General features: G+C 33.7%; 1 protein-coding gene and 1 non-coding gene across 2 annotated transcripts; both read right to left on the reverse strand.

Moving 5' to 3' along the window:
• Positions 1-549: 549 nt before the first annotated feature.
• LOC119234486 (fucose mutarotase-like) lies at positions 550-872 on the reverse strand. Its single transcript, XM_037497461.2, has one exon. The coding sequence runs from the start codon at positions 870-872 to the stop codon at positions 573-575; it is 300 nt and encodes a 99-aa protein (XP_037353358.1). The 3' UTR covers positions 550-572.
• A 23,394-nt stretch (positions 873-24,266) lies between these two features.
• LOC119234975 (U1 spliceosomal RNA) lies at positions 24,267-24,428 on the reverse strand. Its single transcript, XR_005122746.1, has one exon. It is a non-coding gene; the product is annotated as a U1 spliceosomal RNA (small nuclear RNA).
• Between the last annotated feature and the right edge of the window lie 1,282 nt (positions 24,429-25,710).

The raw sequence follows: 25,710 nt of genomic DNA on the forward strand, positions 1-25,710 counted from the left end.
TTTAAGGCAGACATCAGCACCATTTTTTTGCAATCGATAAGTTTGCAAATATTTTCCATTTTATGACATATAAGATCTCAGTTACAACTCCTCAACTCTATTATCACACTAAAGAAGTGATAGAGATATGTAAATCTGAACGATAATGACTGTAACTGTATTCGATTTACTTTATTTACAAATACAAGTAATGTGCTAGATTTGCCCTGTAGGCTGTAATGTTTACCTCAGTATAAGGTATTGTCTTTTTGGAAGGCCTTGGTCGATTTCAAACCTGTTGGTAAAAAATATAAGGAATCATTACCTTTGTTTCTCAATTTCTTGTGCATTGTCTCATCATATTTTCTCTTAGTTGTTTGAAGACTGGGAAAAGTACAGAATATATTTTTTGGGGGGAGCTTTTCCATTGTATTCATGAGCAGGGAGCAAGCCATCCCTCCACCTTGACGGCCCCGGGTCTTGTCAGGCCTAGCACAGGGCGTCGGGGGGACCAGCACCCGCTTCTTGAGGATGAGGTTCCCGTAGAGGGCCGTGTCCCCTATTGCCACAACAGCAAAGGCCTTCTTGGCCCGTTAGTAAAACGCAAACCTCTCGATCTTGGCCAGCTGGCTCGTACAGCCCGCCTTGCAGAGGATGGACCGGTAGCTCCCCCACACGGGGGTCTGAAGGCCCCTCTCCTTGTCAGTGGGCACCAGCTCCATGACAGCGGCCGGGCTCTCCACGTAGCTGTCCAGGGGTAGCAGCTGCAGCACGGCCTCCAGGAGCTGGGGGATGCCCAGGCAGTCTGCGCGGATCTCCTGTGGGTCGCACCGGCAGACGGAGGACATGGGGAAGTTCACATCTGCGAGCACGATCTCGTCCCTGTGCCCCATGCGCGCCAGCTTGTAGAGCAGCTTGGGGGACAGCAGCGCGAGGACACCCTTCAGCACCACCGGGACACCCTTCAGCACCACCAAGGTCACGGGAGGTCGGGCCCGGAGTGGGCGGGGCCTCGGTCCAGAATATTTTTTGAGAGAGGAAAAAATAATTTCAAGAAGAAAGCAATATTCCACAAATTGTGCCCTAATGAATGTTAGTTATGTAGAAAAATGAACAGATAACATAATAAAATGAAAAACAGAAAATATTAATATAAATAAAAAGGATCAATTATGATGGCAAAACTCAAAGTTTAAAAAGTTAATTTAATTTCATGGTCTAAGATGCTTAATATGTTAATGTATAATGTAGATATCTGATATTGGATGATCATAAAAATTATTTCCCAAATAGAACCATAATTTTACAGTACTTCACTACCAATAAGAGAATCCATAAAAGTAGGTTTAGGCTTTTGTTCTAGGAACATGTGTGCACTTGATGAATTGTACTTTCCAAATTGTCATTTTATTGTTGTTTCTGTATAAACCCACTTTGGTGTGAAGTAACTGCCTGGTTTTTGTGGGCTGTATCAGGGAGCTTTTAAATTTTCCTTTGAACAAATATTATTGTTTGATAGTTGTTTTTAGTAGAGATGGTTCTTTTTAGTAGAGTCTTAACCACATAATTCTTAAAATTGCCTTTGGAAAATTGAAAGTATGTAATAAAAATTTTAAGTATTTATCTATTATAATTTTATTAAAATGTTTATCATATTGATAAGAAAAGGTTTTTTTTCTTCTCTTTCCACATCTTTTCATTCCTCATAGATTTATTGGACAGCTAAGCACTGAGGCTTCAATGAGTTTCTAGATTCGGAATTGGACACACTATTTTTCTAAAATTTTTTCTGCTACTCTCTAGATTCCAGGCCTTTACCATTTTCTCTAATTGTTCACCATGTCTGATAAAGGCTAATTCTTCTTAAATATTGTGTCATTAGCTCCATAATTACCATCACTACATTTTGCCCACTGCCCTGTGTAATTATTCATTTTATTTCCTAGGTCTGTAGAGGAAAATAATTATTCTAATACCCACAAATGTATTTAGAAATAATATTAAATTATCATGTATGTATTTTAATTTTAAATTTTGTGAAACTAAATTATCCAAATTCCTAACCCCATTTTAACTTAATATAATATTGCTCTCATGCCCTATTTTAAAGATAATACATTTATCTCTATGTCCCTTTATCTATTATTGTATGGTCTCTTTTACTGCTTTTATTGCTTCTCATTTTTCAGATGTTCATTTCCATACTTTTATGTATATATCAATGGCCTAGAATTTCTGACTATTTTAAGAAGTTAGTCCACGTATTTAATCATTGAATCATAGCTTTAAGGTAATTATTATAGCTACAGAGACATTATTTTAGCTGTGCTTAATTTAAAAATATAAGAAGTTTAGGGGGATGGTTACAGATTCTCTCAGAACTCAAGTCTCAAGTTTCCGTGTTTATACTGCATTGCAATCTTTTATCCTAGAAATACAATGTAGAATAAATTTTGGTGATGGAAATAGTACCAAGCAGCTACATTTGTGGAGTCCCTAGTAAGTGCCAGACATCATACTTATATTCATTATAAGCCTTGCAAACACACTACAAGATTGATACTATACTTAATACAGAAAATTGAGAATCAAAGAAATTAAGTACTATCTATCTGGAAAATCCTACTCTGAATTCAGATTTGTCTGATTCAATCTCATCTTTTCCACCATAACTTACTGCCTTCCTGTGTATTTTGAAAAGAACTAGTTTTCATGGCTATATAAGAGGTGAGTAATTTTTAATGCAAATTTTGTGTTTGGTATTGCTTATACATACAATACACTGTCAAAGAAATACTAATCTTTAGATTAAAAGAACCCTCAGAACTCTAAATTAGTAGAAAATAGGGAGGATTTGTTTGATGGGTTCATAGTATATAAAGAAGTTTGCTCATAATGCCTAATAAACTTTTGACCTTTTGACAAATTTCTTATATTACTAAAATCTAGGGAAATGATGTTTTCAAATATTTACTTACAATAACACTAATTTTTGGAAGATTTTCTTTCAAAATGTAGTGTTTGAAACATAAATCTTATTGCACCATCTGATCTAGATTTTGTAATTTTTAAGAAAATGTCAAGAAGGTAAGAGATATAATGTATGTTGCAACTCTGTCCCAATTAATTAATAACCAGCTAAATTTATCATGAAGAATATATATTTTATATACTGGCTCATTATCCAAGTAAAACATGGTATCCTCTAATATAAAGACTCTCATTTTGAAAATCCCGTGTTTCTACTTTACGTTAATAAAAAGCATAGATATCAGATTTTTGTAGAATGATTGAGTTCCAAATGATGGTAATTTAAGGGAAACAGCTACCCAATGTATCTCTCTGCTGAACTATTCAGTATCAGTAATGATAACAAAACTTCAATAACCTGACCATAAAAATAGATGTCAATATTACTTGTTAATAATGACATTTGCTATTTCACTAGAATTAGTCTTTTGGGCTGAACTGAGGTTGCTTAAGTCTTTAATGATGTTTTCAGAATGTTAAAAACCTGTAAAAAATCTAAATTAATCCACATTCATCTCAAGACTGGAGAGGTATGTTGTTCTGTTCACCTGCATGCGATGTGGTATCTGCTTGGCCACTTAGATGCACAAATGCTCAGGTGCTGCTGAGATAAGCAAGATTTATACTTGATTTTCTGAGATAATACTACAGACTGAAACCTTGCTGGGTATGAGACTGGTCAGTAGAAATGCACACAATTCTGGGATTTTTCCATGATTCTAGAAAATATTTTAGAGTATTCAGCATCATTCTATCAATATTTTTTTTAAATGTCCTTATGTTTCTTCCACAATAACTATGCTTGAAGAAGTTATTGTGTAGAAAATATCCGAGTAAAAAACATCCAACATTGGACCAAGCCAAAATGTAGCCTACTTTTCCAGACCCTTTTTGCAGGATATAAATTTGTGATGATGATGATTATGATGATGATAATAATGTGTTTCCACATACAGAAGGAAATCATAAAGTCTAATAAAATAAAGCATGTGAATCTACAGCATATTTAAAAAAAAAAGATGAAAACATTGGTGTTATAGCAACTCTTTTAGAAAGAGATTGTTAGTAAATAAAATATATCAATGCCAGTTTTCAATTACTGTGTTTAGTTTAGGTTAATGACAACAGAGTAATTTTATTCAAAAGGTCAGTATTAAATAGCAAATGTCAGTAACATGAGATCTAGCAGATAACCACATTGGATATACAGTTTGGAGAAAATCTATGAATGTCAATTATACTACTTTCAATTTTTAAATGTTTAGAAATAATTAGGGGCTATAGATGAGTGGGAATTTTATAACCAATTTTCCCTCAACAATGAAAAGAGAATCTTGCAAATCTCTTGAGGGATGTCTGCGAATTAATGTTATGTAGTATTAAATTTAATTTACTTTTTCCTTACCATTTTAGTTCCTGAAAACTGCTGACTTTATATAGCCAACTTTGGAGGTAGATATTGTGGTTGTTTTATATAAAATATGAGCTACATGGGCACATAGGATATTCATTGCCGAAGATTCTGCAGTAATAAGTGGTGTGTAGGTAGCATTGCTCTTTGCATGAGGTGCATTCTGTCTCTGTCAATTTATGCAGTCTATGTAGAGTGATGTTTGGCTTCTAATTAGGTAAGACATGACATATGTATTAAATGGTCAAACAGATGACTCTAAAAAATATAATATTGCTTTCATTTAAAAATTTTGCAAAGATAGGCAAGTCCTGAAATGTATATGCTTTCCTACTACTAAGTTCAATTTGGAGCCAATTTCTAAATTCCTCAGAAAAGCAGAAAATGTCTTTACAGAGAAATATCCAGACCTGACATTTGGAGAATAATTAGTACATTTCAACTAGATGAAATAAGAAGAGATGAGTTTGCAGCTGTCTTGAGTGATTTTTGATTTTTGATAGTCATCAGTTCAGTAAATTGCATAGTAGTTAATGGATCTGGAACATACATCCCTGGGACTAATTTCAAATGTCATACTCTTAAAGAGTAAGCTGTATATTCTCCTCTCCAGACTTACTTACGACTTGATATCTCTAAAATAAAGTTCTGTAAAAGAGCATCAGGCAATGACAATAGTTTAAAACACTGAGGTCAAAATGAAAAATATTTCATGACAAGATCACATTATTTACACAGTTCACAATTGTCCTGTGTGTAATCATTGTAAGATTCTCCCCAAATAAACACAGTAAAAATATGCTATTTTAGTATTACAATAGAAGGTATATTATTTGGTATTTACCCATGAAATATGGAACATTCAAAGTCATTCAAGAATTTGAAAGAACTGGAGATAAAAATGACAATTTTATTTTTTAAAAATATTTATTTATTTATTTATGCATACAAGAACTGGGGTGTATACCTGAGGTGCTGGGGGTGATAGAATTCACCAGAGACAGAGTGGGGAGCAGAACAGGCAGTCTGACTGAAATACACTGCTGAGGGGAGCAGTGGATAAGTCAGGAAAGGTCTGCTGCACCATGTAGGCTGCACCCTTGCTGGTGGGCGATTGAACTCATACTATAGTAGCTGGTGATAGTTTGATAGCTTGATAGTGCTGTCCTGCGCCACCAAGGAGGCCCCAAAAATGACAACTTTAAAGTATTTAGCATAATTTCTCTCCCACATTCGGCCATGTCTCAAGCTAAAGGTGAGAGTTGCTTTCAGCCTGGGCTAATGTATTCTGGTCTACCCAGTACCAATGTGCTATATTTACTCATATTTACTCAATGTGCTATATTTACTATATTTACTGTTGCCTTTACTGGGAAATTTGCTGCCTCATAGCTTTTATCGGCTCAAATGGTATATATGATATTCATCATTCTGGTCAAATTCCAAAGCCTCTAGGAAATACTCTCCACATTGCGATGATTTTATAATAGACTATTTTTTTTTTTAGTATGTTTCATTCTTCAGAGTATTCAAGTAACTGTATTGCAGAAACTTTCTTCCTGAAATAATCTTTAAGCTGAAGGATCCAGGGACCATATTTGCATATTTGTTACTTGATGAGCATACTATAAGGTTCAAGAAAATGAGCAGATTGGCTAAGGTTTTATAAAGTTTCCTAATCTAATATTCCTTTGCAAAATCTAATTCTACAGGCTCTGCTCTAGTTAGGATTGTGAAGAATGACACTATTATATTTGTAAGAAATTAATAATAATAATAATAATATAAGAAGAATGGTTTCTATTTGAGAGCTGAAGGATCAAGGCAAGCAAGTGGATTGAATTACAAAATGACTATAAAATACTTGAAGGAAAGGGCATCCCTGGTGGCGCAGGTGGTTGAGCACTGCATTGTGAAGCTGTTTGCAGCCTCTTCAGCGCAGGTGCGATCCCAGCCAGCCAGCGAGAATCCCACATGGTGAAGCAGACCTCTCCTGACTCACCCGCTGCTCCCTTCAGCAGTGTATTTGTTCAGTCTGCCTGTTCTGTTCCCCACTCTGTCTCCAGTGAATCCTTTCACCCTCCCACACATCTGGCCTGTACCCCAGTTCCTGTATAAAAATAAAATAATCTTAAAAAAAAAAATACTTGAAGGAGAGATGGAACCCAATGACCACTTTAAGCAAGATAGGTCACAGGAAAAATAACTGGAAGCCATTCAGTGGTTAAAAAAATGACTAAAGGGCCTCCCCTGGTGGCGCAGCAGTTGAGCGCTGGCTTGAGAAGCTGCCCGCAGCCTCTGCAGCTCTGATTCGATCCCAGGCCACTGGCGAGGGTCCCACATGGCCCGCAGACCTCTCCAGCAGCGCCTGCCGCTCCCCTCAGCAGTGTACTTCGTCAGTCTGACTGTTCTGTTCCCCGCTCTGGCTCTGGTGAATTCTCTCACCCTCCCATGCTTCTGACTGTACCCAGTGCTTGTATAAATAAATAAATAAATAAATAAATCTTCAATAAATAAATAAATAAATAAAGCCACTTTAAAAAAAAAATGACTAAAATGTAAAAAATTCGTAAGGGCCAAGTTGGATTTGCATTGTTTAAAATGCCTGTGAAGACCCAACAAATGAGACTTGTACTTCATTTGATATATCTTTTCTATGGCTATTCTCTGGGTTGAGCCAAGAAATATATAGAACAGAAAACTGAAAGAGCTTCTTCAGTGGTTTAGACATTCAGGGTATGATAAGATGTGAGAGAGAAATAGGAGAAACCCTTCCACAATCCTGAATCTACATAAATAAAAGGGAGTGGTCAACTAATGCTGTCAACTAATGTTGTCAACTGTGCTGTCAACCATGAAATAAAACTGCCCACCACTGGGGCAAGGATATAGCATCCCTTGCCCTCCTACCCCACCCCCCCCCACACACAGGCACACACTCTCCCAAGAAAAAGTCATAAAGAAAAGGTCGAATATCCATTTTCCTACCATCACTAACACTTGGTAAAACCATTTTAAACTGTAGAAAGAGCAGGAGACTTACTTCTAATGTCTTATACTGCTATGAAGCAGAAACATGTTACAATTGGGGAAGAGTTAGGAAACTGATTCAAGTTAAGGAAATTTCACCAATGAAAGGTAGGTTTTGTGTGCTATGTGAGAAAGTTCAGGGGAACTGAATATTGGGTATGTCCAATTCCTTAGGCTAAGGTTCACAGGGCCTGCATAAGAATGACTTATTCTAAAATATAGCTATGGTAATCTAATCAGAGATTCTGGAGCTGACATAAGGATATATATTAAAACAGTGAATTAGAATAGTTACTAGAAATATGTCCATGTGTATTTGTGTGTGTTCTCTTTTCAAGAGCTGTTCTCTTTTCAAGAGCTGCCCACTAACCCACGCTACACACAAAAATCAACTCAAAGTGGGTAAAAGTCTTTTATACAAAACCTTAAAGCATAGGAAAAAATTTCATGACTTAATCTTTAGTGATACCTTTAGGGATTCACCCCCCTCCCCAACACAAGGAAAACAAAGGAGAACATAATAACTGGGATTACCTCAAACTAAAAAGCTTCTGCCCAGTGAAAGAAATGATAATGAAAGTGAAAAGACACCCTAGTGAATGGGAGAAAATATTTGGACACCATTCATACATCTGACAAAGGACTGATACCAAAGTTACACAAAAAAACTCATAAAACACTATAAAAACACAACAACCCAATAAAAAATGGGCAGAAAAGCTAAACAAATATTTATCCAAAGAAGACCTTCAGACTACATACAGACAAATGGAAAAATGTTCACCATCACATATTATTAGAGAAATGCAAATCAAGACCACAATGAGATAATGATTTGCACCTGTGGGAATGGCCCATTTTGATAAAAACCAGAAACAAGTGCTGGTGAGGATGTGGAGAAATGGGAACCACTCCTACACAGTTGGTGGGAATGCAAACTGGTCCAAGTCTTATGGAAAGCATTGTGGAGGTGTCTCAAAATATTAAAATTGGATTATCCATTCAACCAAGTAAATCCACTCCTAGGCATCTATCCAAAACTTTCATTAATTCAAAAAGAATCTTGCCTCTCATCTTTATTGCAGCATTATTTTGTAAGCTATGTCTAACAGAATATAAAACATAAGCCACAGACTCGTGCAAATTTTCGCAAAACAGATTATCTGACCAAAGTCTTACCCTCTAGAATATACAAAGACCACTTTTAGCTTAATAACAAGAAGACAATCAAATCAGCTGGGCACCAGGTTTGAATTGGCACTTACCAAAGTAAATCCTAATGGTAAATAAACAATGCATATCAACCCAATATTGTTAAACATTATGGAAATGAAAATTAATCTACAATGAAATCCTGCTATCTTCATTGAAATTGCAATAATTTGGAAGTGTTTTTTTTTCATTTTTATGTTATCATCTAATAATATCCTTTTTTCTTTTCCTGCGTGGTACCATGAAGGTTGACACATTTGTACATTAGTGTAACCACCACAACAATGAGGATGCCAAGCAGCTGCCTCAAACTATCCTTTTATTCTCACAATCCCTGATCTTTCTATCACTATAGTTTTGTCTTTTTAGGAATATCAAATGAATATATGTTATATCACACAGTATGTAACATTCCAACACTGAGCTCTCTCACTAATGCATATCCTAGAGATCCATCCACCTACTTTCTTGCTTTGTATCAGTTGTTCCTTCTTACTGATAATAGTATTCAACAGGTGCTACAAGTTAGAATAGTGACAATAGAGATCACATGAGACAAATGGAAATTTTATATTTTTATGGTGGAATGCAAAATGAATCAGCTTTTTGGCAGTTTGGCAGTTTAAAAAAAAGAATAAAGTTACACACACACATATATGATTCAGCATTTCCATTTATCAAAAGAAATATATCCTTTTGATCCAGTGTTTTGTGTTCTTGCAGTAGATATCTAGCAGTAGAATTTCTGGGTCATATGGTAGATCTATTTTTAATATTTTGATAAACCTCTATACTGTTTTCCACAGGAGCTACAAGGTCTAAATTCACTGTAGGAGGGTTCCTTTTTCCCAATATCCTCATCAATACTAATTTCTGGTCTTTTGGATGTAGGCCATTCTCACACGTGTCACATTGTATCTCATTGTGATTTTGATTCTTATTTCCCTGATGAGCATTTTTTCCAGTATCTCTTGGCCATCTGCATGTTTTCCACACAAACACAGAGGCATATCTGAGTTTTTTTTTTTTTTTTAAGATTTATTTATTTATGCATAGAAGAACTGGGGTATAGGCCAGAAGTATGGGGCGAGGTGAGAGGAATCACCAGAGACAGAGTGGGGGACAGAACCAGCAGATTGACTGAAATACACTGCTGAGGGAAGCAGCAGGTGAGTCAGGAGAGGTCTGCTGTGCCATGTGGGTAGCTCTCTGGCTGGCAGGGGATGGAACTCGTGCTGCAGTGGCTGCAGGTAGCTTCATATTGCTTCACCTTAACCCCTTGCACCACCAGGTAGGCCCCCATATCTGAGGTTTGAATGGCACAATCTTGCCCCAGCTGCCATTTCTAGAGATCTCTCTCCCTTAGCTTTTGTGGTAGGAGTTGAATTTCCTCAGTGTTGCTTCTTGCATAGGCTACGCTGGTCCCCAATGTCGAAGAGGTTCCCTAGGAACTCCTTGCCCTGGGCTACTTTCTGATACCCTCCCAGGACCAAAGCAGGGGAACTCCTCTGATACTATCTTCTCCATCCCCACCTCTAGTATCTTGATATTTAAAATATACCTATTTTGAACTTCACAAATACCTTTCTTGGTATTTTTGTACAGTTTTACATTTTTTTTCCTTTAACACACAGTAAAAACCCTAGGAAATAGTGGCTAAAAGTAGTATCTCATTCCACAAACATAAATAGATTCTTAATAGGAAATTTTCAATAATTTTATTAAAATTAGAATGATCAAAAGTTCAACTACAAATCAAAAATTAGAATGGAAGAAAGATTTTCTGTATTTCTATTTCTTTGTTTTTTAACAAAGGATTAAAAATTGTAGCAAAAATTTGGAGAAAGGGAAATGTGGCATTTATTCCTTCTTGCCTGGAGCAATCAGTTTGAAAGTCTAGCTTTGAAGTAGATGCTTTATAAAACATTTAAATTAAAAATAAAAAAAAGATAGCAATGTATTGTACAATTTCTAATTACAGTATATTTCTCTTATAAAAATGTCATACTACACAGGATAAACTTAAAAGTCAGACAAGCTCCATATAAATTTTAGGTGAAGGCAATGATTTTCCTGCCTAATTTTAATACATAATAAACAAGATGGCGACAATATCTTCAAAGGTGATTGCTAAAAAAATGATATGCTTTGATTCGTGTTAATAATAAAAATGGTCTTTATTTGCCTCCAGTAAACCTAGAGGCTAAATTTACTCCAAACACATGTCAGTTTTTGAATGGCTCTTAAGGACAAGAATGACACATCAATAGTGTCACCTGTCAAACACATAGTATTTTCATAAATGATGCTTTAATAGTGGCAGAGAAGCAGCAGGATGTAGCCAAAAGAACTGATTCTGACTCTGCCTTTCATTATTTGATTACAAATCTCTGTGAGTCACTTAACCTTTGCAGGTCTCTTGATTGGTTAAATGTTAATGCTGAAGTCAATCGTTTCTAGGGCTCTCCTAAGTGGAAAAAGTTAATAAGTGATTTCTTTAGTAAATTTTGAAGCTTTGAATTCAAACATGCAAAAAAAAAAACTTTAAATGTTTTTGTATTGGAATTAGTATTTTGTGCCTATTTTTGACTAATGTAACTAGCACAGACAGATTCCAAATAAAATATACTAGGTTAAGTAAGTAAGTAAGTTTAAATGCGATTCTTTTTTTTTTTTTTTTTTTTTTTGTGGGACCCTCACTGGCAGCCTCGCAGCCCAGTACTCAACCGCTGTGCCACCAGGGGAGGCCCTAAATGTGATTCTTAATGAATTTTCACTTTTTCTCATTCATTGTTTCTTAAATGACATCTATATTATCAATCCATAATTGAACTTTCTGATCATCTGTTTTTGTCTACCAATGGTATTATCAGCTAAAGTGTGTCAAGTCTCCAATCTGGTTCTTGCAGTTGCAACCCTCCACATTGATACCCTCTAAACAATCTGAGTTTTGATCTAATATCCAAAGCAACCTCCTGTCACAACTCTACAATATGTTCAGGTCAGCTGACTTTGTTCTCAACTAACATTTACAAACATCTTGGGGGCATAGGAAAACTCAGTTGTTATCTGATGCCCTTCTGGCAACAGGAGAAACCTTATTGATTGTCCTAGTTAATCTCAGTTTAGGGAAGAGTTCTATTCATATGTTGGATTCTCTAACCTGTTTGGAAGTTGTGATATATCACCTAACAGCTCATAATCTGAGTAGGCAGGCTGAAGATTTCCTTCACAGTTACCTAATGTCTTAACGTATTGCCTTGCTTCCTTTTATGTTTTTTACTCTCTCCAAGCATATAGGAGTTTTATTTATTTTCATCTGTTTCAAAGAGAGGAAGGTATAAAGTATCAGATCAGATATTCTTCTCTTTCCCATTATTAAGATACTCAATTTTGGAAATGCATTCCCTTAAATCTATTGCCATGTTCTTAAAAATTATATTTAAAACTTCAGAAACTGTCAGTATTTTTCTTTGCCACTTTTTTGTGGGGACACTGAAGGTGGGTGGTTGGATTTTGTTTCTTGGGCCTGAGGAAAACCTACACATAGAGAAAGCAACATGTAGACATATACATGGTGATAATTAAAACAGTTTTCTTTATATAATTGCAATTATTTTCCCTTGCATCAGTTTTTTTTAAATAAAATAATTTTAACTAGTCAACATTCTTTAGCCTGATTTGGTATATAAAATTAACAGAATTATGGAATGGAATTATTGAAAGTACAGGCTTTCGTATTTATTTTTTAGGATTACTAAGGATACTTGGGCTACTTAACTTCCTCCAAAGAATATAAGTTTTCATTCTTGTGGCTCTGAATATTTATAAAGGGAGGTAGAAATTGTGTGGATTAAATTATATTCAACTTTTCCTTGAAATAGCTTGGTCACAGATTTTTGCTGCTTTAGGAAACCATAATAATGACTTGGATGTATTATTTCAATTCTCGATAAACTATGTCAAAAATGACTCTACTGAGTTTGTATAGCCCAGTTGTATATTAATAAGTTTACCAATACATATGCAAATATGGACATTATCAAAAATCTATACCCAAAACATTACCAGAGATGAAAAGATTGCAATCAAGGGGAGACTTATATAGAGAGCAAGCTATGTATTATTCACAGTTCATCAAACATCGCAAGGCTCTGACACACTTTAATCGGTAGAAAGATGTTAATGTAGGGAAGAGTTCCATCCTGTTTTATAATTGAATATTTGTTTTATTCTGTATCATTGTACTGTTTCATTGTCAGTGTTAAGAGTGGTTGTTCTCTAAAGAAATAATATCTCACCAAGGATTATGAATTATAAACAACAGGAAGTATAATATACCAAAATAAACAAATTCATCATCAGACAATCTGAAATTATGTTTTTTTTTTTTCACAAATAAATATTCATCTAATAGAAGGTTCTGTAACCTTATCCAAATATTTCTGAAAATGATATTTTTCACATAATCTTTGTCATTAGAAAATTTGATTAATATAAAAGTTATCATTTTATAACTAAGGAGTCAAATGAGGTGTACATGAATAATAATCTGAATTAAATTTGTTTTTACTTGAAAAAGAAAATAAACACCCTGCATATTATCTTGTTATAAAAGGAACAATACACTTTTCAAAGTACTGTAATTTAAATATTTTACAGGTGATAATTTTTCAATCATGAAATAATGAAAGATAAAGAGACTTCCATTTATTTTTCTAGTATTTTAAATGAAAACAAGTGGTATAATTGGAAAAGAACATAACTCACACATATTTGTGTGAGTGTGCATGTTAAAATATCCAATCCGGGGCTTCCAATTGGCGCATAGGGTTGAGCACAGTGCTGTGAATCAATCTGCAGCCTCTGCAGCTTGGGTTCGACTCCCAGCCAGCCAGGGAGATACCCACATGGCATGGCAGACCTCTCCTGCCTCACCTGCTGCTCCCCTAAGCAGTATCTTTGGTCTGTCTGCCTGTTCTGCTCCCCACTCTGTATCTGGTGAATTCACTCACCCTCCCATGCCTCTGGCCTTGTATAAATAAATAAATAAATAAATAAATAGATATTTAAAGTAAATATATATATATATATATATCTCCAATCTGCTTTAATGCAGGTGCATAGATTTAGTTTAACTTTCATCAATATCAATATTTTATCCACTTTTTCTTTGACCTTTTGCTTTCTAAATACAAACATGATAAATGATTTCTATATATATTTTGAAATATACATATTTATATATTTACTTAACACAAATGTTTACTTACATACTTATTTACAATTTATTTGCAGTATTTACTTATATACGAGTTATATACAATTTGCTGAATATTTACTTATATACAAGTAAATATTCAGTTCATTAGTCACACAGGTCACATTTCGGATTCTTCACTACAGTAATGAATGATAGAGATAAAGGATATTCCATCACTACAGAAAGTCATTGGGCAGTGGTACCTTAAATAATTTGAAAACATTTCAATGGCTATAAATATCCCATCATATTATGCAAAGTTACATAAATATTGCTATATTGTTTTGTATGAATAGCTAACAGGTGCATTTCTTTTGCTTTTTTTGTTGATGTAGTAGTACTAGTTAATGCTATTACGGATTTTTCATAACTTTTTTTACATTGTTTTGGCTACATTCAGACATTGCTATTTTTTTTCTCCTGTGGTTATAACTAAAACTCATATGGCAAATTCTTGGCTAGAGTATTGAATTCTAGAAAGCAGCTCGGAGTATGGGGAAAGAGTATTTTGAATTATTTTGAATTTGAAAGACTTAGTGAGATATTTTTAAATAGCTATACATTGAGTTTCTTTAAAAGAGTATTTATTCTGTGAGGCCAGAAATAATTGAGAGCTCACATCTTATTAGGTACCAAGTGGACTAATCTGATTTGTACACCATTTGGCTTATGGATGTCATGTACTATGGATCTTAAAGATAAAAAGTTTTCCCAAATAGCCAACTTCTGTCAATTATAATTGTTTGGAATAAGTGTTTGAAAATTCTTTGAGCAGTAAAGGTATTTTATGCTCAGTAATTTTGGCTTTTCAAATCTTTGTTCCATTATATGGTTCATTAACAAATAACATGTTACTTTTCCTACAAATTTTCTTATGCAAGAAAAATGTAGATAGCAGAGTGGTAATTTAAGTACTTTCATGAGCAAACTGTTATGCAGTATAATTATAGGATAAGGTAAACATTGAATGAATTAGTCTATTATTACAAAGTTTCTGTAAGTTGTTTTCTTTATAATTGAGTTTGATTTTTCAAAAGAATTCCTAAAGCTCCCAGATTTTCTTCAATTGTTTTTTTTTTTTTTTAAATTGCATCTACTTTCCTTCTTGAGTGTGAGATAAAAGTTGCCTAAACAGTACATTCAAGTCAGAAGGGATTTGACTCAATTGTTGAGTATCGAGTGACCAGGGATATTGATCTTTGAATTTCACCCTCCAAACTCCACTGCAAAGCACAGTGTTATAAACACATTAGATAATCACTAATTTCAAATACAAACTTCAGGGCACAATAGTTATGTGACATTGAGTAAAATGCTTTATTCAAATAACAATGCTTCTTCATGAGGAATCAAAAAGAAAATTAAAAATAAACTCTTAGTATGGCAGGCGTCATGTAACAAATGCTCAATAATTGTTAACTGCTGTTGCCATTGAAGGCACTGAACTAAATGAATCCCTCAAGAAATCCTTTTTAAGTTCCAATTTTGAAAAATCGAAAGAGATGTCTTAAAGTGATAAGTAGGATTTTTCTAATTCTCACAATTAAAGTAAACTAGATGGAACATGTAAATCTCACATGCAATTTCCATAGTACTGTTTGTTGGGTTTTTTTTTTGTGAATATTTAGAACCTATATCTAGTGTAATTCTCAGTCTAATGAATCAACTAGCTGTCATCCCAAATACCTGTGAACTCAGGAATATGAAAGTAGCCAGGTTAAAGCCCAAAATGCCTGAAGACTTAATGAGGAAGGAAAGATGTAACAAGAAAGAATGTTGAGAGACAATCATTGCTTGGTTCTAAGCAGAAGCCATGGCAAAAATTGAAGCTATTGAAAAATCTGAGTATCCTTGGACTAGAAGCAATCCTGTGTGGAAAACAGTGATCCTGAGTCAGGAAAAAAGAGAAGCATAAAATGGATTTCTACTTTAATCTGAGTCATATTTAATTAGGGGGTCAAGGAAAAAAGTGAAATTATTACTGTAGCTCATCTCGCAGTTCAACTTTTTATGTGAAAATGTTTTATTAGGCCATTTGATTTGCAGAACCGACAAGAAATAATATTTAAATCAATAAATATAGAGAATGTTTGCAACAACATAAGGGTTGCCAGACAACAATTTTGGTTTTTAGATAATAGTGTTTTATTATGATGATATTTTGCCTACACTTTTTACATATTTTGCCTATACATCATGCTGGAATGTTTATTGATTTTTTTTGGTCAATATATTCTTAATGACTTTAATATTAAGATTAAAATATTTACAACTTGTGATAATAAAATGATGCATGGGGATTCTTCATAAAATGCTTTTTTATATACATATGTATATATACATATGTGTATATATATATATCTGTGTGTGTGTTCAAATATATTTGCATATGTATAATGGTTGTAATAACTTTGTGTTCTCTCCTTATTTAACCAACATTTGCAAGTGGATATCTGATTTAACGAACTATGTCTATTTGTCTCTAATTTAGAAAAATAATTGACAAATTCTATATTTAGTAGAAATTAAGGTTAAATTCACAATGCATCTAGAGGAAGTAATTTGCATATTCATTAGTTTTAAAGAAGCATTTGATTTAGAATGGGGTGTTAAAAATACTACATTCTGGACTTCTAAATAGTCAAGCTTTTTTTTTTTTTTTTAAAGATGTGTTTTATGAATTTAATATTGGTTTACCTATTGTTTCCATAACAGAAATGTGCAATCCCCCTCAGGCACTGTTGCCATAGCACACACCCACCACCAAAGAAATCATAGTCCTCTACCATGATCCTTGTGTTTCCTTCCTGCTCTAGTCTCATCTGACCCCTCCTCCTTTTCTCCTCTCTCCCTTCTGGTTGCCCCCATTCCACAGGCCACACCACAATTTTTTTAAAGATTTTATTTATTTTATACAAGAACTGGGGTTCAAGTGAGAAGCACGGGAGGGTGAGAGAATTCACCAGAGCCAGAGTGGGGAGCAGAACAGGCAAAGGGACCAAAGGGTCTGCAGCGCCATGTGGGCTTCTCCCTGGCCTGCGGGGAATCGAACCAGTGCTACAGAGGCTGCGGACAGCTTTGCGCCATGGCGTTCAACTGCTGCGCCGCAATTTGTGGTGGGGGAGGCTCCCACACCACAATTTTTTTTTTTAAAGATTTATTTATTTATTTATACAAGCACTGGGTACAGTCAGAAGCGCGGGAGGGTGAGAGAATTCACCAGAGCCAGAGCGGGGCGCAAAACAGGCAGAAGGACTGAAGTTCACTGCTGAGGGGAGCAGCAGGCACAGCAGGAGAGGTCTGCGAGCCATGTGGGACCCTCGCTGGTGGCCGGGGATTGAACCTGCGCTGCAGAGGCTGCTGGCAGCTTCATAGCCCAGCGTTCAACCACTGCGCCACCAGAGGAGGCCCTACACACCACAATTTTTAAATAACGGTGTAAACTATGAAATTTAGAAAAGACATATATCATGTATGTTACCATACTTATTTAAAACTCCTTAGAGAACTAAACTTCAAAATGCCAAGAAAACTGGAAAAAAATATGGAATTAATAAAAATTCTTTCATGAAAACATATGTATGACACAGATTGAAAAGAGAATATTATTCAAAGTCAGGACAAAGAATAACATAGTTTCTCCACTTATTTTTCATATCCTTATTTCAATCATCTTCTAATTGTCCTAATGCCCCATTCTGGCTTCATACAACTAAAGCATCAGACTTCCATGAAACAATAAGACTTGTTCATCAGAAATGTCTCATGTGTTCCATATACTCTAAATATATTTAATATATTTAAATATATTAAAACATGTCACAGTGACACTAAGAAGCAGGAACTATTTATCTTAGCTTTCTATTCTTCATAAAACTGAGGGCTATTCAGGTTAAATGATATACCTGAGGAAATAACTAATTAATGTTTGTTTGACACTGGGTTCGACAAGAAACTGGCAATGCCAAGTTCTAGAAATGCTAGAAAAGCTTGAAGGTCAAAGGTTTGAACTCCTGTAATATGGGGGCATTCCAGTCTTCCACATTTTCAGGACTCAAGGGAGAAACCAAAGAGCACCAACAAGAAACATTTATCACAATCATCCATTGCACAAACTGGTTTTTTGGAACTCTCTAAAATTTACTTAGGCAAAAAATCTCATTGGGATTAATTAGGAAGGAAACATCAATCATTTTGAAAAGTCATTAAAAGAGGAACCAAAGACCAAGTCTAATGTGTGAGCAATGTGCCAATGTTTAGATTCTACTTTTCTTAAACCTTTCTGAAATAGTAACACGTTGAAACAGTCCACTGGAATATTTGTTATTCTCATTAAAAAATAGTGCTCTTGGGGCCTCCCTGGTGGCACAAGGGGTTAAGATGCCACCTATGAAGCTATCTGCAGCCACTGCAGCACAAGTTCCATCCCCGGCCAGGGAGCTACCCACATGGAAAAGCAGACTTCTCCTGTCTCACCTGCTGCTCTGCTCAGCAGCGTATTTCAGTCTGCTTGTTCTGTTCACCACTCTGTCTCTGGTGAATCCTCTCACCCCCCACACCTCTGGCCTGTACCCTAGTTCTTATATGCATAAATAAATAAATCTTTTTTAAAAAGTATAAAAAATAGCGTTCTTATTTTAATATATGAAAAGTATTAATTTTAAATGAACTCATTTTCAAAAATGTCTAAAGAAACATAGAATATATATATATGTACATCTAAAGAGTCAAAATTATCCAACTCTATTTAATTGATAATTTTCCAATTAATTGATAGCAAAAATTTTAAATAATTTCCAATTTTTACTCTATCCTTTAGGGCATTAGAGAACCTTTAGAAATTTTTTCTTACATGATGACACGAACATCAAAAATAACATGAGTTGCTTTTCGGAAAATGCATATTTGGAGTATCTACTTGGATCTACCAAGATTACTGAGACTTGTTAATCCATGAAGTACTCTGCAGATAATTCTTGTACTTACAATATTTTCTAATTATATCTAGATTAAAATTTGCCAAAATTCTAGAGATGACACTCTTCAAGGTAAACCATATCTTGCATCTAGCCATGCAAACAATGTTTGAAAGAAAGAGATGCAGATGGTACAAAAATTAATTCAAATGGATTATCAGAGAAATTAAAACAAAACAAACAAAAAATATTCATTTAGCCATAACACCACGAACCTACAAAGGACACAGTACTGTATCAGAATCTCTACAATACTAAATTTAGAAATAAAACCACTGTCAAATATTGTAAAGAAGAAATACAATTATTCCACTCTTATACCAAAGTAGAAACTTCAGACAACTAGAAAGTCTGTGTTTTCAGGTATTCCAAATATTCAATTTCTTCATCTATGTGTCAGTTACATAGAGAATTGTTACATGACTATAAATTATATATTTTACTTTGCCAAATAAAATAAATTTGCTGTTAGTTGCCATTAAAAATCATTTTAAATAGAAAAAGCAAGTTGATACAATACAAGTAAATCCTTTATATATAAATTTATATAAATATACAAATGACTTTCCTTTTCAATGATGTATTGTGATGCTGATCAGCTCAGTTTAAAATATTTGACAAAACAAAGGTTATCCTGGAAAGCTCAATGCCTAAATGAAGAAAAATAAATGGACGTGAATCAAACTTTTTGAGAACTCTAGGAAACACCTTTTGAAAAAGTTTTAGTCATTTTGTCTTGATTCTGGGAGAAAGGGTTAGGTTTATCAATTAAACTTTTCTGAAACATTATGCAAAATCAAATATATAGAATGCAAACTCATCTCAGAGTGTGAGTGTGATAGTCCTAAAATTGCCCTTTCCACTGGGATGGTCCAAGCTTCAGAGATCAGGACCCTGAAAGGAACAGGAGGTGGGGAGGGAAGCAGGATAACCTGAGCATAGAGTAGAGCTTCCTGTAGAACAAAAGGACAGGTCAAGTTGACTGAGGTCACTCCTGAAGCCAAATTGAATATTAAAACCCCAGTTCCCTTTCTGCCTCCACTTCACACCAAAGTAAACTAACAAGAGGACAAACAACTGCCCAACCTCATACTCATACAGAAATAGCTACAAGTAAAGCACTATACATGCCTTACAAACAAGGAACACGTCAACATAAGATGCAAAAGCAAAATGAGAAGGGCAGAACTCCTGGGAAACAGAAATAGAGAAGGCAGATAAGCAGTCACAGATCTCAGAAAGGAGATCCATTAACAAAGGAAGTTCTTCACTAAGTAGACAGAATGTATGAAAAGATGACAATAAGCAATTCTGAATGAAATGCAAACGAACTTAGTGTTTTAAATAGACTCAAAATGGCGAAGAATTTCATCTGTAAAAGACTCAAACGAACACATTTAGAAGAGAGCATTAAGAGGAAGGAAAAATGAAGAAACTATAAGAATTATCAGACTCAATTAGAAATCAGAAATATTTAGCTAAAATAACATTTTTTCTGGATTAGGTAATCATATATGATGCAATGGTTCTCAAGTTTTGAGAAGTGAGTTAAAAATGGGAGTTAAGACTTACTTTAACTCATTCTGAAATTTAACATTAGGACCAATAGGTGAAAGCTTCAAGACACAAATTTTGCATGAGACATAACTAAATTTAGAATTGGCAGTAACTCAAAATGCAATGGGTCTTTTATAATGCCATGAATTTATTGTTGAAATGATAGATGTTAGATGGTAGGTGATACAAATTGGTTAAACTAGAAATTTAGCTAAAAGTTAAAGGAGACATCTGCTAAAGTTTTCATCTAATCACTATTTTCAGATTTTAACACTATTATTTAAATGAGTTTGTAATCCTTCTGAAGTTAATATTATAAATGATACTATTCATCAGTAGAACTTGATCAGTTAACATTAAATATTTACCAACATATGAAATATTTGCCAACAAATTCTCTGGTGCAACAGAGAAATATTTCTCTTTAAATTTCATTCTGGTGCCTCCAAATGAATAAATTCAATTGCTAATTTTCCTATTGTTCCTATCAATGCCTTAGAATTTCTATGAAGATTTTTCTTGTAATAAATCCAATTTGCTGAAAGATAATCATAGAATACTGTGCTAATTTCAAAAACAACTTTGTTGAAAAAAATAGATTATGCTTAACACTGTTGATTTCTACCACAAGGTCAGATAACTAAGAGATGTCATTAAACATTATTTTTTCACAAGAGTCTTTTATCTTCAAAGATGATGCCACTCTACCTAGATACAGCAAAACACTCTAACTATAATCATGAACAAAGAAGAACACTAAAATTGTTTGCAAAATGGGTTTGGAAATGTTCAGAAAACAATTTTCCCTGTCACTTCATAAGTGTTTCTCACTTTACAACCTTAAGGAACCAATGTTAAGATTTTTTCTGAAAACTTTCAGGCATATAATGTAACATAATCTTGAATATATTTTAAGGACCTGTGAGTATCTAAATGTTTTCACTTAAAGTATTCTAGCTATACTTTCATTATTTGCAGTTGGATCTTAGTCATCTTGATTATACAACTTCACCAATGTTTGAAAAATGGAAGTAGAAATGGAAAGAAAGTCATGCAAAAATCTACTACTAAGAATTAATTTACTTAAACTAAAGTGTTTATCATAACAGAATTTTCTTTGAAGAGATGGGCTTATATGTTCACTAATATACTCTGATTAATTCTATCTCAATATTCCTGAAGGTCCACACTGTATAATAAACTAAAACCTCATTCACTGATTTTAAAAATAAGAACAATAATATATAATTTCTATTATTACTCTTTTACTTTGCTATTGTCTAAACATGTTCATTTAGGCTGTGAAAACATCAACAATTGCTTGAAAAAATACTCTCAACCCTTGTATGTCTTTGTCATTACATAGAAAGTAATGTCATGTGACTATAATTTTATTTCTTACTTCTCTGCCCATATATATATTTTAATTCCTTTGCGGATCTTATTATATTAGCTAAAACCTTCAATAAATGTTGAATGTGGGCAGAGAGAGTAACCAAATATTTCTAGATATTTCAATTTAGATTCCATGTTTCATTATTAAAAGTTTTCCATGTTTAGTAGCCCTAAAAATTCTAGATTTGGCTTCTCATTGATGAGATTTTTTTCAGTTGTATCATATGTAATGTGTTTCTCTTCCTTTTGTTCCTTTTTAAATAGTATATAAAAATGGTGTGGGTTAAAATCAATGCTATCTTAGTATTAATATAATGAATTTGGAAATTAATCGGTTTCAAAATTAAATCTGCTCATAAGATAGTTGAAGAGTGACAAAAACACACTTTCTTTGTTCAGAAACTATGTTAAGCCCAACAACCATGGAATTTAAACTGCTATTTCATTTAATATGTAAATCTTCTTCTGGCCTCCAATGTTTTAGTCTGATTGTCTCCACATATAACCACTCCTGTAATTTTCTTTTGCTTATCCAAATTATGGTAATATATTTGCATCAAACCCCCAATTGCTAGAAGAATCTTCCCCTTTTTCATGTTGTTCATCACCTTTATTATATACAGGCAAGAAGTAACTTTATGTTTTCTAACACACAGTAGAAAAATTCTGTGTACATAGCATATATTCAAACCTACTTGATACATTTGCTCATTGGTGAATGTGAATACGCTAAAATCACGTCTCTCCCAATTCATAAATAACCTATGACCTTGCTTATGGAGTCCTCTGTGCTTATAAGAACTAAACAACCAAGATAGAGAGAAAATTGTTATTTTGATTTGGATAACCTCTTTAACCCTCTATTCTCCTAACATTCTAGATATATCTATTTCAATATATTTCACGTGTGTTTCGTTTTCTATAAATTTTATTTTATAATTTATATATATGTATAAATATGTGTATTATAGTTTCATGAAACATGTCATTATTACATTTTCTTGAACCTAGAGACAATAAAATAATGAAACACAAAAGATATTCAATAAGTGTTTAATAAATGGATGGATACAGAAACAGATGGATAATAGAATTGATGAGATAATTATTCTTCATTATAATGTATAAAAACTGTCTAGAATCCAACCACCCAAACTTTTTTAGAAATAGATAGTATAAAGTAACTCATACCTTGACTCTCTCAAAAATCATATCCTTAAAAAAAATCTTTAGGGAAGTATTAGAAAATTTTGATATTTTATTCATATTTAAAGAATAATTTTTAATATTTATTCTTGTATACTGATGATACTTGGTTTATAAATAATTTATGATGATTTCCTTAAAGATTATTTTTAATTTATTTATGCATACAATAATGGGGTGTAGGCCACAGTTATGGTTGGGGGTAGAGGATTCACCAGAGATAGAGTGGGGAGCAGAACACACAGATCTACTAAAATACACTGCTGAGGGCAACAGTGGGGGAGACAAGAGAGGTCTGCTGCACCATGTGGGTCAGCTTCCTGTCTGGGGATTGAACTCATGCTGCAGTGCCTGGTGATATCTTGATAGCATTGAGACTTTAACCCCTGCACCAGCAGGAGGTCCAATTTATGACTATTTTAAGTGAAATCTTTATCAATCATAAAATTAGTTAACATAGCTGACTTTCGTTTTAAGATGGGAAAATTGACTCTTACGGGCATTAAGTAACTTGCACACATTTACATAGCGAGGTTATAGTTCTGTTACTTCTACCCAGAATATATGATTTTAACTGTCTCTTCCCTTTTTCAAACTATACATTTAGTAGTAATAACCTCTTTTAATATTTAAAATATACCCTAATGATTTGAAAAAACCTCATTTGGTTAATTTAGGGACTTAGAAATTTGAATTCAAAATTTATTCCTAATTTTTAAATGAAATAAAATGCCCTATAATTGAAAATACCAAAATCATATATTATTCTTTATCCTGAACTTTCTAATCATTGCTTTTAACTTTCCCTTTCCTTCTGAGCATTTAGTTGGTAATCAATAATTATTGAATCTATTAATGCTACTTGCAAAAATAATTAAATCATGTAAATATCCAATTTTAGAAAGTTCTTAGTTAAAACTGAGGACAAATTATTATTCCTCATGCAAACTATCCTTGTCATTCAAGATCACTTATTCTGTTATTACCTTTAAGTAGAGTCATTAATGAATTAATGTACCAAGTGAATCCTAGATATCTGGAATGAAAACTACTTGTACTAATCAATATTTTGTGAAACTAGAAAGAAAATTTCATAATCAATCATCATTAAATATAGCTACATCCCTAAGAAATCAGAAATAATGAAACTTTCTCAGATTATAATATTGAACTTATTCACAAGATAATACAAGTGAATTGTTTTTTAAGGGAGACTGTGAATGCAATTGCCCACAATCACAAATTATACAGCAGAGTTTCCCATCTTTTGGGAAATTGCAGGGGTCAGCGCATCCAGAGTCCAATTGGGGAGCCTCCCCCTGGGAAAACCATATTCTTGATGACAGTTTCTCCCCTGTCAAGTAAGTATATAAGTGATGAATTCTGAATGTGCTCATAAGGGGAGCACATTCAGAAAGAAGCCACTTAGGGAAGTCCGTTAGTAGGGATACAGAGACTGGCTCTTTTTAGATGTTAAACAGTAAAAGAATGGACTTACATTTGTTCCAACAGTCCATTTTCCAAAGATAGCATTTCACTCAAATATGTTTTTTAAATGATAGAAATTTGAGTTTCATAAAAGATATGAAATATTGAAAGTAAGTGGGTGCAAATAATGGCAATGATAGTGAGGTGGAAATTTATATTGAAATCATAATTGTGCTAAATTCCAGAATATTTCAGTATTGATAGCAGAGTTATGAAAAAGTATATACATAGAAACAAGATGAACAGAACTAGCAAATAGAAGTATATATTTACCTAATGTTTTTATTAGTAGAAGAAGGAAAAGTTGGGAACAAATATACTCCCTTTGTCTGAGACATAGTTGAGTATTTATAGAGCAACATTTTAAACTGCTCTTGTGCTTTTGACTATATATAGAACAACAAATTAATGATTCAGCTAGAAAATCTTCCCTCACACAGGAATATGTTTTGTTTGAAATATGATGGGATTCACTCTTAAAACATAGTACCAGTCTTAGAGTTTAACAGATGTGGACACCATTCTAGGTAGAGTGAGATTGGAATGATTCAGGGAAAATATGAGAAAGTGTGCAACTACAGGGATACTAGAATTAAGGAAAGAGTTTAAGTAATATATGTTCATAATAATATAATAATCCATACAGAGGGAAGGAATTAACTCAAGTAGAGATAGAAAGAGTTGGCATAAAAGGCCTAAAATCAGAATTTGAGTTATATAGTCATGTGTTTTGTAACACATGTTACTTATCTCATTTATAACATAAAGATGACATTTGTGTCATTTGACTATTATATTAATTGACACAATCAATGTAAAATACTGAGCAGAGTGCCAAGTGTACAAACTTCAAGAAGTCATTGTCATAATTCTGCAAAGAATAGGAATGCAGCAAAGTATTGATGCTGACTAATTTAGCAAATTGTTTATAGATTCTTTTAATAGATTTTTATACATAAAACTAATTTTGCTGCACTTTAGAGTTGTTATCCATGTACCTGTTGAGTATTTATTTAAATAAAATGTGTGTGTGTAGGGGTGTGTGTGTATAAGTGAGAATATACATGATTTCTGATGTTTAGAATGGAAGGGAAAGCCAGTATTTATTCTTCCTTCAACACTGGACATACCTCTTCAGTTCAGGTGATAAATGTTTGAAGCAG

Source organism: Talpa occidentalis, unplaced genomic scaffold (genome assembly GCF_014898055.3).
Source record: "Talpa occidentalis isolate TD23 unplaced genomic scaffold, MPIMG_talOcc4v2.1 talOcc4.8, whole genome shotgun sequence".
NCBI lineage: Eukaryota > Metazoa > Chordata > Mammalia > Eulipotyphla > Talpidae > Talpa > Talpa occidentalis.